Below are 15,559 nucleotides of genomic sequence, written 5' to 3' on the forward strand. Positions count from 1 at the left end.
TAGATCTTTGGGCAAGCCAACACACCAGTGAAGAGATGGATGTTGGAATTTGCATCTAAGAGGAAGGAAGCTGAACTTCGCAGCGGAATTATCCGAAATGACAGTTTCTGGGACAAAATCATATTTCACAAAGTTCAGGTATAAGATGCTTATGTTGACCCTTTTTCTTTTTGTACTTTAACCTCCCGTATAATTTTATAAATTTTGTGTGTGTTGGTAGAAGGTACAAGGATCCGCACTCCATATTGTGAAAAAATGTTTTCTAAATCACTGTGCATCCCCCCCCCCAATTTCTTGTTATCCTTTATTCCCCAGTCAGTGTAGGTCATTCTAAATTAAATCGTCCCACGCTTGAATCTTGGTGCATCTATTTAGCCAATAAGCATTTTGTTCGTTTCTCCAAATTAATTTTGCATTTGATTGCAAAATTGTTTAGAAATTGACCATTGGCATAATTGCAATAAGCTGTTCTTGGGATCCACCAAAGAGCTAGAAGGCAGGGAGGGGTTCTCTTATTCATTTAGTTGGGTGCCTCACCCTATTCCTAATGCACAAGGTTATAAAGCTGGTAAGATAGGGCTGGTGTCTGTGGGAGTAAGGCTGTTTATCTGTGGTGTGCTTAAGAGGGTGGGGCATGGAGATAAAACCTGAGTCTTACTTCCTTTATTTATTTTCCCCTCTGCGAGTTGTTATTGTATTAAAATTTATTGGCAAGTTTTATGACTGAAGAGAATTTGGCTAGCAGATAGTCCACCTACATTGCACTGCCAGCCAAAGTCACATTTGTATTCCAATTCGAAGCAAAGAATCCTGTACAGAATGGGTGCATCCATTGTGGTCTGTAAATCTACTTATTTTTAGAATTGTAAAGGCAGGATTATATCTAAATTTATAAATGGTGCTTATGGTTTTGTGGTTAGTAAACCTCCTGAATGCACAGAGCATTCCATTATAGTATGTTCATTTAGAACTGAAGCCACTTTGCAGTTGTTTCCTGAGAACTATAAAACGGCTCCCATAGTGCCCATAGATACATGAGACTATTAGGACAGTGGCAGATGTGAAGATCAGTCATCAAAAGGAAATCTGTGCTACTGCAGGCGTGAGATTTGTCGTTTGTGATATCACAGATTTATATCCCCTTGTCTGCCAATACCCAAAAGAGATTTTCACTTCCAGCCATTTCACTTCACTGTCTTAAAGGAGACATATTATGTAAACAATATGAATGTGCCAGTGCATTAAACCCTTTAAGATATACAAGGAATGTGCTTTAAAAGTTGTTTCTGGTTACTTTATTGAAATTTCTGCAAAACCCCTTCTAGTCCCACCCATCTGTTCCACTTCCTACTGCCTCCTTTCCCAGGCTGTGCTGATGGCACTCCACACACTGCTCTGTACGACAGGAACCAATCAGCAGCTAGGGTGACCTGATAGAGAACTGAAGCCTATCTTTGCTTTTGTGACTGCAGGGCTGCGATAGTCTGTCCCCCACTTACTGAGCATCTGGCAGTTGGCACACGCCCACTCATCATTTGAACTAAGGACAAGAGAACACCTGTGGGGAGCTCAAATAAAGGGTCTCATTTTGAAGACAACATACATTTTTGGCCAAAAGTGAAACAAGCACCATATAGTATATACATTATTGCCTACAAAATAAAGGTGTTTTGTTTTTGTTTTTTTGTTTTTTTTGTAAATCAATCCTATATGTCTCCTTTAAGGTGGTCATACACATTACAATTATCTTTCCTGTGACCATTGATTTGTTTTCATTACTAACGTTAAGAATGCAATCATTAGATATATGGGTAGAAACAATCGAATTCTACCTTTATCTGATAATTCAGCAATATCCCCTTACCGATGTTCGGACACCTTCAAGGGCTCCGATCAAAATTTCCCTTCTAGGCGACTGTTATACAAGTCTTTTGCTGATATCCGTCGCCTTGTCTCCCACTACACATTTCATACAATAGTGTGTGTGTGTGTGTGTGTGTGTGTGGACATCTTTAGTAATGTGACATCATTGGTATCCAAAGGGTTTCCATATCTGCCCTGAGGAGGGTCACAATAATCCATGTAATCTGTTTATAATTTTGCAAACTGTATGTTCTGTACTTTTAGGAGAGCCTTGGTGGAAAAGTAAGACTTATGGTAACTGGAGCTGCACCTGTATCTCCCACTGTATTAACTTTCTTGCGGGCAGCACTTGGCTGTCAGGTGAGTATGTTGTTTTGCATTTATAACTACAATCAGACCAGTGGGATCAGGGGCAACCTTGTCTAAGCACATTTGCAGTTTATATTTGTTTTTCTTGTTTTCAAAATGGTTTTGCTTCCTGTAAGGATTAATTATATCTTGGTTGGAATCAAGTACAAGCTATTGTTTTATTCATTTAATAATTTTTAAAATTTTGGAATATTTGGATAAAATAGTCTATGGAAGATGGCCTTTCCGTACTTCGGATCTTTCTGGATAACTGGTTTCCGGATAATAGATGCGAAGAGAAGAAAAATCACTGGAACAACAGGGGTTATTTCTAGTAGGGAAAACCCTTGCTCATTTATTGCGGATGCAACGTTTCGGGGCGTAACCCCTTTGTCTGAATAATAGATCCCATACCTGTAGTAATATCTTGAAAAGTAGACAAAAAGTAATATTAGTTGCAGAATTGCTTTAAAGAGCGCTTTGCACAAGTTTAGATTTAATTTTGTTTCCTTTAGTAAAGCATGAAGATAAAATAGTTATACTGGGCTTGATACACTTTTTTTTTTTTGTATCAAGACTTCAATTCGTTAGGATTGTGGGTATTTGCTGCACAGATTTCAGTTACACTAAGAGACTGGCGGATAAAAAGTATCTCCTGAAAGCAGAATTATTAGACTGCTAGAATGTTTGCTTTTACTGGAAGCACTTGGTTATTCTAATAAAAATTGAGAGCAAACTGACAAAGTCTTATGCCTTATCTTTATCCAAGTTCAGGTCTGGCCACACGGGCAGATTCGGGGCCATTAGTCGCCAGTCGACAAATCTCTTCTTCGCGGCAACTAATCTCCCCGATCATTTTAGCCGGCAGAAGGCAGATCAGGGAGATTAGTCGCCGCAAAGAAGATATTTGTCGCCTGCCGACTAATCTCCCCGAATCTGCCCGTGTGGCCAGACCCTTAATGCACTTCTGGGTTAAATGCGTGAAGCTCATCTGTTTACTAAATGGAGTGGAGCAGGCACATGTGCAAGTGCAGAACTTTCTAGGTATATGTACTGTACGTGATTGCTTTGGATGGAATTTGCATCCTGTGATGCCTTCACACACAATCAAACGCTGGCTGTGCTATATCATGATTGCACCTCCATGTTTTGCATTTCAGTAGATAAAAATTGCACTTTAGCCTTCACTTACTATATGGCGTGTGATTTTGTGGTATTTGAGTTTTGTCAATATTTTCTGTAACTGGTTGTTCCAGTTGTGGTTGATGATGTGCAGACACAATACCTGGGTATGCCAGAGCCAAGTTTCAAGTGTAGGGCAGTTGTCTTGGTGGTTTCTCATTAGGGTTTTTAAACAAAGTCTGATGGTTTGGATACTATTTCACTGATGTGGGACGATTGATTTAGTATTGTACACGCTGTGACATTCCAATCTATTGTGAGTGCAATTTGTTCACTGGCGAACTCCCTATCTATTTAAGCAGCTATATTGCTAGTGTTATAATAAGGTAGCCAAACATTCCTTAAAGGGGACTTGTCACCCAAACATAAAAATAATGCACCAAAACCTGTTATAAAGGTATTTACAATATTTAACTGTCAATCATATATTATCTGCCCCTCCTCTGCCTAAGGCATAGATGCGGGCAGGCAATTACTTTCATTTTCCATTCAAGATGTCATTTCCCTCCCCAGATTCCGCTTCCCTTGTCACTGCCTATAATTGTGTATCCTATGCATGGGCATCTGGTTTCCCCCCCCATTCTGGCACACAAACAAGATTTCGAAATGATGCAAAGCTTGCCTTAAAGGAGAACTACCCACCCCCTACCAAAAAGGACCCCCTTAACTGTCTGGCATTGCCCCCATCTGCCTCCCCGCACTGTCGTTTTTTTTACTTTTTTTTTTAATTTATTTATTTTTTGGACTAATGCACGGCAATGCCAGGTTTTTTATTATTTTTTTTTTATGGTATGGGGGTTTCATTCTCCTTTTATACAGTGTTGACAAAATGGCGTCTGCCTGCTTGCTGTGCATTCCAAAATGCAAGGAAATGAGATTTAAATGATTTATAAAGTGAAAGTAAAGTTTATTTCATTTTGACTAAAACCATAGAGAAGGATTTGGAATGATTGCTTAGGGTGACAGGTCCCCTTTAATGATTTGAATACATGCATTAAAGGGCAACTAAAGTCTAAAATAGAATAATGTTAGAAATGCTGTATTATGTATACTAAATATAAACATGAACTTACTGCACCAGCAGCCTAATAAGACAAATGATTTATGCTTTCAAAGTTGGCGCAGGGGGCTGTCATCTTGTAACTTTGTTAGACATTTCTGCAATATCAAGACTCGCACATGCTCAGTGTGGTCTGGGCTTCAGTTGGGAGGTTAAGCTTAGGGATCGTCATAAATTATCAAAACAGCACAAGTCAAATAATATCTGCCATAGAAGCCAATACAGCAAGACTGATTAATAATCATAATATAAAGACTGCACTGCGTCTCTGGATACAAATCTCTACAGGGAATCCAACAATGCTGCTCGAGTTCTGGGAAGTAAGGTGGGGGGGTGAAAGTATGATCGTTTACCTGCACAGCAGTTGGGGACCATCTGACAATTCCTATCCACAGCAGTAAAAGAAGGGGGAATTGCACTGCATACAGTCAGGTTTATGATAAAAACTGTAGACATCTTTTAATTAAAGTATATTGGAGATAGATTTCTTTTTCATTAAAGAAAGTAAAAATGGGATTTTATATTTTTGCCTTTACATGCCCTTTAATGGAAGAACAATTAAACAGATAAACCTGGATGAAGATGTTTTCGAAACAAATGATATATAATTATATTATTATTTTATGTTTTGTATAAAGTTCTATGAAGGATATGGGCAGACTGAATGCACAGCAGGATGCTCTCTGACTATACCAGGAGACTGGACTGCAGGTAAGTTGTCTGTCAACTAGGCGGGGCTGCAATGAGGGTGTGACCACAAAATACATATAGACAAATACAAGAGTCCTCTGCACTCAACCCATTATCAATATATTTAAGACAGAGACATTTTGTGCATACTGCTACCTGATCCCACTGGTGTCTAATAAAAGGGCAACCAAGTTTGGGAGTTTTACTTTGAAAGCAGCAAGTAAGTTGCAGGTAAAACCTAGTCCCTTTGTAAAATGTATAATGAAGCAATAGAATTCTTAATGAATCAGATGAAAATTAAGCGTAGGACTGGCCAGATATGGGATGACTTTGACGTAGTTGGCCAGCTTAAATATATTGCAATATATGGACAAACAATCCCTGTTTTGTTTAAAGGGTAAGGCATTTTTCAGTAGCAGTATGCACAAAATGTCTCTGTCTTAAAAATATTGATAATGGGTTGAGTGCAGAGGACTCTTGTATTGTATTTGTCTAAGTTGTCTGTCAATACATACCTTTTGACTTTACGTCTAAGTTGTCTGTCAATACATACCTTTTGACTTACTGAGTAGTAGATTCGTAAATTTCATATTCACTGGTCTGTTTTTTTTTTTTTTTTTTTTTTTTTTTTTTTTTAAATTTAACTATGCAATTAAATTGCAAGCGTTGTTTAAAATTGCGTTTTTGTGAATGTTTACACCCCTGCTCTGGCGTTTCGTTAAATATTGGTGTGCAAAAAAAAAAAAAAAAAAAGATTTACGATTTCAAAATTTTATTGCATAAACTGCGCATGTTTGCAGAAACAATTTGTTCTCAGACATTACAAGAAAGTCGATGTCTGAAATCAGTCAAAAAGGGCGCAAATAATGAAAATCTTTGCGAATGTAACAGAACATATTACATTTCCCCAATAGTATACTACTTTGGCCAGAACATTCCTTCCCCTATGTCGTTACCCTAAATTAAGTTCTGGTTGCTTTTGATTTAGAAGAGGTTTTACAGTTAAATTGAAATTTAATCTTCATTAAAGCAGTAGGTTGTAATGACCGTGACCCCTATCCCTTTTTTCTTTATTTACTTAGGTCACGTTGGGGCACCAATGCCATGCAATCATGTAAAGCTGGTGGACGTAGAAGAGATGAATTACTTAGCAGCAAAGGGAGAGGGTGAAGTGAGTCCCTTTTTTGCAGTCATTTGTACCTCTTCAAAGCAGCAGCCTTTTAACGGCATGAGCACTAAGTTGTTTTTTTTTTTTTTTAATTTTTTTTCTATTTGCAGGTTTGTGTTAAAGGATCAAATGTGTTTCAAGGGTATTTAAAAGATGAAGAGAAAACTGCAGAGGCCTTGGACAAGGATGGCTGGCTGCATACCGGAGATATAGGCAAATGGCTACCAGTAAGTAGACTGCAGTTCTGTACTATGTTTGAATTTTACTGCTTGGCAAAGACATTTTCATGAATGTTTGGCAACTAGTGGCCACTGATTCATTTTATAAATGAATAGTAAGGTCAAATATGTACTTGTCATTGATCAGAGATCCCATCCATAAGAATTGTAAATAAGGCTCGCTTGATATTATTGAGCATTCTAACATAGTATATGGTAAATGTAAACCTTATAAAAAGTTACTTTTACTGTTAAATACAGTAGATTTTTTTGAACAGATGCCAGACTGTGGCCAGGAGATTAGAAGAAGTCTGTCTCTAAAACTTCATAGCTTTTAAAAGTTTATACTAGTATGAAATCTATTGCTGTTTAATCTTTGCAACCTGACATTTTCTGTATTAGGAGTTCTTTATCGAATTTCAAATTAAAAACTCCCATAAATTTTTAAATTCGAACAATGGAAATTTATTTACACAAAAAAAATATATATATTTTTAAACTCTGAATGAAATTGACCCAAAAACTCAAATTGAATTTGATTTGAATTTTAAAAAAACATGATTCGAGATTTTTCTCCAAAAAAAAAAAAATGGAACGTCAGGAAGGCTGCAAACAACTCAGGATTGATCCCTGGACATCTCCCATTGACTTAAACAGCAATTCGGCAGGTTTTAGGTGGTGAATAGTTACATTTGAGTTCTTAAAGGGCCAGAGTATGATAAATCTCGAAAATCAAATTAGAAAAAAAACTTGAATCGAATTTGAATAACTCCCTAGTCAAATTTGACAGTTTTCAATTCAAACCTTGATAAATCTGCCCCACAGCATTGCACTGTGGGAAAACTGCTTGTTTTCTTGGCATTCTGGATAACAAGTTGTCAGACAGTAGATGCCATACCTGTAGATGTAAAAAAAAATTCAATAAAAGCTATTTCAATAAATTCTACATGAGGCATGTTTATTAGTGTGTTAAAAAAAAAATAGCAATAATCTTCCCTGTGCTTCATTTTACACAGGTGTAAAATATGACCTCCTCTTTATGCTTTAAATTTAGTGGCTCGTCTGCATGAAGAAACTGGCACTAGTCCGTTAGAATCCAGGCCACAGCTTTCATTTTATGTCCTATTTTGTACAAGTGTTTCACGACAAAAGTATAAGGGGGTTATTTATCAAGGTCCGCATTTATCTCCGTATTTTTAATATCCAACTTCGAGCAACTCCGAATTCAAATGGACCTTATTTATGAAGAAAAAAGCCTGATAAAATAGGGTCTCGCAAAACTCTGAAAACTTTGGAGCTTTCTCTGAATTGTTCGGAGTTTTCCACAAAAACTAAGATTTTTGGTGTTTTCAGAGTTTTTTACTCAGAATTCCCAAAATCATCAGATATCAGTATGGACATCAGCGCAGACAATGGTACCATCCCCATTGACTTATACAGGACCTCGAGAGCTTTTAGATGCTGGGATCTCAGATTCAGAGTTTGTAGACCATCGGACTTTAATCAATCTCGATTAATTCTTAGTTTTTTGGGTTTTTTTTGTCTTTTGATCTGAAAACTACAAATTAATTGAGGTTCAGATATTCAGAGCTTGATCAATAATGTTTCCACTTGCCGTGCCATCTGAATAAATGAGGATTTTCTGCAAAACATGTTTATAAAAAAGAAATGTCCAGGAAACTCTTAATATGTTAACCAGTTATATGCTTTCTTTTATTCCTCCAGAATGGCACTCTTAAGATTATAGACAGAAAGAAGCATATCTTTAAGCTGGCACAGGGAGAGTACATTGCACCAGAGAAAATTGAAAATATCTACACAAGAAGTGAGCCCGTGGTACAAGTTTTTGTCCATGGAGAAAGTTTACAGGTAGATCCGTACTTGTATTTCATTTGCATGCTACAATGTCCCATGGTTTTGTTTTGTTTTTTTACAATATGAGTAACAGAAATATTCTATAAACACATAATTAGGGGAAGGCACTTAAATGCACACCGTTAACTTGCACCTCCAGTGGTGGAAACAATAGGTGCCCTTTAACTTTCTTGACAGTGGCTAGAACAATAGGAGGCACTCCTGCTGCAAATACAGGACTTTAACACTTTAACAGCATACAACTGCTTATTAGTATACAAAAAATGAATAGAGCAAATTGCAAAAGTGCTCAGACGACTAAGGGACATGTAAACTCTCAAAACAAATTCATGTCAAATTGTTCTAAAAACAGTTTTATTTACCTTATTGCAATTTTGTGTTTTTTTCGTTAATAACACCACTAATGAATTTTAAAGAAAAAATAGCACTAGTTGCTAGTTATTATTAGGGATGCGCCCGAATTCAGGGTTCGGGATTCCGCCTTTCACCAGGATTTGGATTCCGCCGAATCCTAATTTGCATATGCAAATTAGAGACAGGGAGGGAAATTGCATGACTTTTTGTCACAAAACAAGGAAGTAAAAATGTTACCCCATTCCCACCCTTAATTTGCATTTGGTTCGTTGTTCAGCCGAATCTTTCGCGAAGGATTCAGGGGTTTGGACAAATCCAAAATAGTGGATTCGGTGCATCCCTAGTTATGACTGGTTACAGTTGGCTCAAAATGGATTTAGTTACTAAAATATTATGTAGTTGATACCCTGCACAGCCGGAATCTACTCACTCTGCAGTAGTGGTGCTGGTTCTCACAAGGTCCCACCGCAACAGCAACTATTTAATCACGGATCCGCACACAGTTTTCTGCAGTGGGGAAAGTGCCCCTTCTTTTTATTTGTTCAAACCATCAACATTTCGGGAGGGTACAATCTCCCTTCATCAGGGTGATGGGAGGTTTAGTTACTAAAATATTAGCCATGTTTGTGAGCAGAGAGTAGTCATCTGATGCTTTTACTATATAGATAATTCCCCCACCCATCCCATGGTCTGACTATTAATCTAGTCTGTTGCAGTGTAAGTCGGTGTTGCTAGGAATGCAAGTATCCTTTCATAACATGTTTAAATCTTGTTTGTACTAGATACAACAACCTTTAGCTGCTTTCGTACAGGTAGAACTGGCCCATCCAGCCCTCTCCCACTGTCCTCTGTGTTGTTGAATTCCATTTCCATACCAGAAATGATAGTCTGTAAACTGCAATACCATAGTGAAAACCATATATGGAATAAGTGCAGTTGATTGGAATGAAGCTTTCCTCCAACAACCTGTAAAACTGCAATCCAACAGCCTTTCCTTTATTCCTTTACCATAAGAAACTTAACCAGCAAAGTTTGTTGTTGAAACAAATCTCACTTTTTTCTTTAAGTGAAGCTTTTCCCTCCAAAGTTACTGTTCTTGTGCCCATAACACATGCATTTTGTTATTGGTAACGTTATTTTTTTTTTTTTTTTTTTTTTTAAAAATCCCTTATTTACTTAAAAAAAAAAACCCTTATAGTAACAAAATTCCTACTTCATCTCCGTTCAGACTTGGAGATGTTTCCCAGAGATTTGCTTTTGTTTTCTAACTTGTAGGTGACTATTTAAATATAATAGTGTTAGAAAACATGCCCCTTAATATTAAAATGAGCCATTTATTATTACATTGTTACGTAGCAAATTGCATGCACAGCTTTGCATTGGCTTCAATAATATGCCACTTCAGCATTGTTCCTTTGGTGTTTGTGACCTCTAGTGGTTGGAAGGGAACAGATTATCTTCTCCTGTGGCCAGCTAGGAAAATAAATTGACTGCACTGTGCCAGGCAATGAAAAAGCTTGTAAACTCAAAAATGTCATTTTGGTTTATGAAAGAAATAGTAATTCCAAGCAACCCTTTGATATATAGTCTTTATTTGATTTATTATATTTTTTTAGGTTATTTGTAAATATAAAGACCTTGGCTGCCACAATCCTCTACTGGCAATATTTCAACCTCATGATACTTAACGGCGATATAAACCTGTCTCCAATATACTTTAATTAAAAAACGTGTACAGTTTTTTTTTTTTTTTTATTATAATAAACCTGACTGTATGCAGTGAATTTCCCCATCGTTTTACTAGCTCTGACTTCTGTGGATAGGAAACTTCAGATGTTTCCTGCAGGGAGACAATCATACTTTCAAACAGCAGGGGGGGGCCCCCATCTTACGTCCCAGAACTCAAGCAGCTTTGTTTGTTTCCCTGTAAAGTAGATGGCGACTTTGTATCCACAAACCCAGTGCAGTCTGCATATTCTGATTACTAATCATTCTTGATGTATCGGCTTCTATGGCAGATATTATTTGACTTGTGCAGTTTTTGATAATTTATGACAATCCCTAAATTTAACCTCCCAACTGAAGCCCAGACCACACTGAGCATGTGCATAGTCATGGTCTTGTAAAGATAAGTAACAAGATGGTGACCCCCTGCGGCCCACTTTGAAAGCATAAATAATTTGTTTTATTAGGCTTCTGGTGCAGTAAGTTAATGTTTAGTATACAAAATACAGCATTTCTAGTATTACTCTATTTTAGACTTAAGTTCTCCTTTAACTGTTATTCTGGAACCGCTCCCTGCCCTGACTGACATTTTCAATGGACTGATGTTAGTGCAGTTGGTGGAGAGTTTGTGAAATGGAATGCAGTTACTAGTTAAGAGTTCTTGCATTGGGAGGAGGTACTTGGCAGATATTCTGGGTGCTAACTAGCACTTTCTCAGTTGCTCTAGTAAGTACAGCCCATTCAGAAAGTGCCATCTCCCTCTGCTGTGGCCTTGCATAATAACTAAGTAATCTACAGGTCAGATACTTTAGGGAAAACCAGATTAGGTTAATGTGCCCACTCAGCCTGGTATTTTCTCCACTGAATCTATCAAGGGAGAGACCTTTTCTACACAAGGGTCAGTTACATGGTTTATGAACAAAAGTTTGGCTTGTCTATTAAAATAATGTCTTAACCCATTTATGTTTACTTTAATTTAAAGGCATTTTTAGTTGGCATTATTGTGCCGGATCCTGAAAACGTGATAAACTGGGCAAAGAAAAGAAAATTTGAGGGCTCTTATGAAGAGTTATGCAAAAACAAGGTATGTCCGGCAGTTCCTTCCTAATAAGGGATAACTCTGCCCTGAATGTCAGTGGCTATAAGCAGGTTATCTACTTAATCTGCTCACCTGTGAGCAATTGTGCATTTTATGCCGGTATGTAACGAGGCCCTGAGCTTCAGAAGAGCCATAAAAAGGATATTCGAGGCAAACTGTATAGTCCAATGGCCAGCCAGATGGCTTAATGGATAACTGTAACACAAGGGAAAGTTGTGCTCACCACTAATTTTTTAAAACCATTAGGCGGGGGTGCAATGAGGCTGTGACCACAAAATGCATATAGACAAATACAAGAGTCCTCTGTACTCAACCCATTATCAATATATTTAAGACATAGGCATGCCTTACCTTACCCTTTAAACAAAACAGGGATTGTTTGTCCATGTATTGCAATATATTTAAGATGGCCAACTACGTCAGTCATCCCATATCTGGCCAGTCCTATGCTTAATTTCCATCTTATTTATTAAGAATTTTGACGTAGTTGGCCAGCTTAAATATATTGCAATATATGGACAAACAATCCCTGTTTTGTTTAAAGGGTAAGGCATTTTTTAGTAGCAGTATGCACAAAATGTCTCTGTCTTAAATATATTGATAATGGTTTGAGTTCAGAGGACTCTTGTATTTATCTTGGTGGATAACTGCCATTGTAGTTCTGGTGTCATTGGAGGGTGGCGTTCGAGCAGTGTCATGAGTTAGAGATCTGCATGGTTGTTGGAGTAGTAGTGCAGCTGATCTTTTTATTCCTTCCAACCCACAACACAATCCAACAAGCAACGACTTTATCCAGAACCGTTGCTACAGGAGAGACTTCATAAAAAAGAAGTGATGCCATAACCTGTAACCTAGGTTATATTGGTTTCATAGTTCCACATATGTGCTGGTTGCCATGTATATGATTCGGTGCATGGCATACACTTTACAGCATTCTGACTATATTGTGGTATCTCTTCAAAGAAACAACAAGCCAAAACTATGAATTCTATACACATTTGAGCCACTAGTAACATTCACAAATATTTGGTAAATGGATCAGGAACTTATCTGTACCGAAAATCAAGCTCTGATCATGAATGAGGCATTTATATAAAAGACATGGTCCAATTAGCTGCCTAATTGCCTGGAGCATCTAAGAGCAGCGTTTCTCCATGTATGGCTGGTTTAAGCCTCCTGTTAAAAAAACACTGCTGTGAACCATTCCCTGGCTAATATGGCTGCTAGCACAGTAAATAGCTTGCAGGGATGTAATATGTCTGTCAACTTTTCTAAATGTTTGGCCCTTTTTTTTTTTTTTTTCTTGTTTTTTATTTTGGTGCTTTAAAGCCTTTGCATTTTTTTTAAATGTATCTTCTTTTTTTAATACCTGAACAGGATTTTAAAAATGCAATTCTTGAAGATTTGCTGAAGCTTGGGAAAGAAGCCGGGTTAAAAACTTTTGAACAGGTAAATGTTTTTGTTTATCACTTTCCTCGCTTGTGGGAAACTATAACTACTCATTTCTTTCAGTTTCAAAATTGCTTTTATACATTTCATGTTTTGAATAAAATTGTACAAGGGGGCAGGAGAGGAGAGAATCCATTGATTTGTTACATTTTCTCCTTTCTTAGGTAAAAGACATTGCTTTGTGCTCAGAAATGTTTTCAATTGAGAACGGCTTACTTACACCTACACTGAAAGCTAAGAGGCCAGAGCTTCGGAAATCTTTTAAGGATCAAATTGAAGAATTGTACGCTAATAACAAGGTTTAATTTCAAAACGACTTCAGTGAATGCCCAGTGTCGTCATATCACCGGTTAGTTATTCACAACCACAAAGTGATACCGCTCGTAGGAATAGTACAACACAATCCCTAAAATGCCTTACAGGTCGCCTGTACTGTAACACTTGCTGGGTGATCTAGAATATACAAAGTAGGCCTTATGGTGAAAAGGACTGCAAGCTTCTGTCTGATTGGACATGGCTTGGACTTAACCAATTACTCATGTAATTCTTTCAATCCCTGTCATTTGTCTCTGTCATTTGTATGCTGCATTCTGATGTCTGGTGTTTGTCCTGAAGTAAAGTTCCCCTACAATCCATTGTTTGGCTCCTGATGAAGCACGTGCTGTATATCCTGAATACAATTTACAGAAGAGAATACGCTACATTTGAGAGATGCGGAAAAGGAACCAGTGCTTTCCCTTGTAGATCTACCCGTGAAAATTATTTTTTTTAACAAAGACTCTGGTTGGGGGCTGCAAAGTCCTTGTTGACCAGTCTCCTTGCCAGCAACTTGTGTGCATGTATATATACCATGACCATGCAGTAGCCCGTTATTCTGCAAGTGAAATAGTAGCTTTCTAATTTTTAAACACCCTTTTTTTTTCCTATAAGAAAATGAATAATCACACTAAATTATAAGCCTTTTAAAAATGGGAGGGATTTATACATTTTTCCAGAAAATTCACTGTCTGCACACCAATGATTTTACATAATTTACACGCACAATTTTCTTCCCCATAATTTAAGAAAGTGGGACTTTACCTTTCAGTATGTTTAGAAAGCTGCTACAGCCTGTGCTACGATTGTTTTGTATACTGACCAGTCCTGCAAGAACTCTTAAGTGCAATTACTGCTGATTGTTCCGGCAGCAGCCTTGAAAATGTTGGGGTTTTATACAGTAAGAGTTTTTGGGAGAATGGGGAAGGGGAGAGGTCTTCTTTTTTTTCAATGAAAAGAGTTCCAAGTTGGTCACAAGGGAGTCAAAATATTCAAAAGCACAACAATGGTTTTGCACTATATAAAGCCTGTGTTTATACTGATGCACTGTAGGATAGGGGGATCTCTTGTTTGTTGCACAGATACCAAAATTTTTATCCAAATGGAATGTGACTTGTAAAACTGACTTATATAAATGTTTGCTTAGCAGTTGTGGGTTCTACTGTACAAATGATAACATTTTTATTTCCCATCTCTTCAAACTAATGAAGGAAACCAAAATAAATAATGAAACTGTATTGGTTAGTGTGTTTTTATATAATAGGTTCAGTAGTCTTAATCATGACCAGGTTGGTCCAAAATCAGCTTTAGGTCTATGGTACATGGGACAAGTTTCAGCTGGCAGAGAAGCACCCAAAACTGCCTGTACGACCAACTACTAACTGGACCTGCCGGACTCTACTAGTACAAGCTGAGAACTTCCTGAACCATATAATGTTTAACATTTCAAGCAGGAAAAGACAAATTGTTAAGAAAACAAATTAATATTGGCAGCTATTGGGTTTGCCAAAAAATGTTGAGGTATGAAGAGTCACACCATAGTCCTGCACTGGGGCTTTCCACTGTACTGTTCTGGCCTAGCACAGTATAGTAGTATGAGTTTCACAGGTGATAAAGATGTGTGGGAAACACTGGCAAAACAAGTGGCATAAGGGGAAACAGGTGGTCACTGGGAATACAAATACAGGGACTGCATGTGTTTCTAAAAACCTCCTTTTGTAATATGTTGCCCCTACCATCAACCACAGCAATATCCAGTATCTCTACCCATCCGACAGCACCAGTCCTATTACTTGGGGAAAGTGAAAGGCAGAAAAGTGGTTCATTGGAGTGCAGAGGGGTGGAACCACAGGCCCTTATCTAAACTTTACCTTCCCTTAAAGGGATACTGTCATGGGGAGAAATTTTTTTTTCAAAATGAATCAATTAATAGTACTGCTCCAGCAGAATTCTGCACTGAAATCCATTTCTCAAAAGAGCAAACAGTTTTTTTTTATATTCAATTTTGAAATCTGACATGGGGCTAGACATATTGTCAATTTCCCAGCTGCCCCAAGTCATGTTACTTGTGCTCTGATAAACGCCAATCACTCTTTACTGCTGTACTGCAAGTTGGAGTGATATCAACCCCCTCCCTCTCTTCCCCCCCCTCAGCAGCCAAACAAAAGAACAATGGGAAGGTAACCAGATAGCAGCTCCCTAACACAAGATAA

The 15,559-nt window shown here is 37.6% G+C and overlaps 1 protein-coding gene across 6 annotated transcripts in view; it reads left to right on the top strand.

Annotated features, from left to right (window-relative positions):
* Positions 1–14,584, top strand: part of acsl1.L (acyl-CoA synthetase long chain family member 1 protein L homeolog) — a 47,366-nt gene extending 32,782 nt beyond the window's left edge. For all 6 annotated transcript variants that reach the window (XM_041589356.1, XM_018259926.2, XM_018260161.2 and 3 more), the window contains 9 exon segments: positions 4–138; positions 2,128–2,223; positions 5,092–5,164; positions 6,226–6,314; positions 6,422–6,538; positions 8,255–8,398; positions 11,466–11,567; positions 12,960–13,031; positions 13,196–14,584. In XM_041589356.1, coding sequence (XP_041445290.1) covers positions 4–138; positions 2,128–2,223; positions 5,092–5,164; positions 6,226–6,314; positions 6,422–6,538; positions 8,255–8,398; positions 11,466–11,567; positions 12,960–13,031; positions 13,196–13,336 — 969 coding nt within the window. In that variant the 3' untranslated portion in view covers positions 13,337–14,584.
* Positions 14,585–15,559: the final 975 nt, after the last annotated feature.

This window comes from Xenopus laevis, chromosome 1L (assembly GCF_017654675.1).
Source record: "Xenopus laevis strain J_2021 chromosome 1L, Xenopus_laevis_v10.1, whole genome shotgun sequence".
In the NCBI taxonomy this organism is placed as follows: domain Eukaryota; kingdom Metazoa; phylum Chordata; class Amphibia; order Anura; family Pipidae; genus Xenopus; species Xenopus laevis.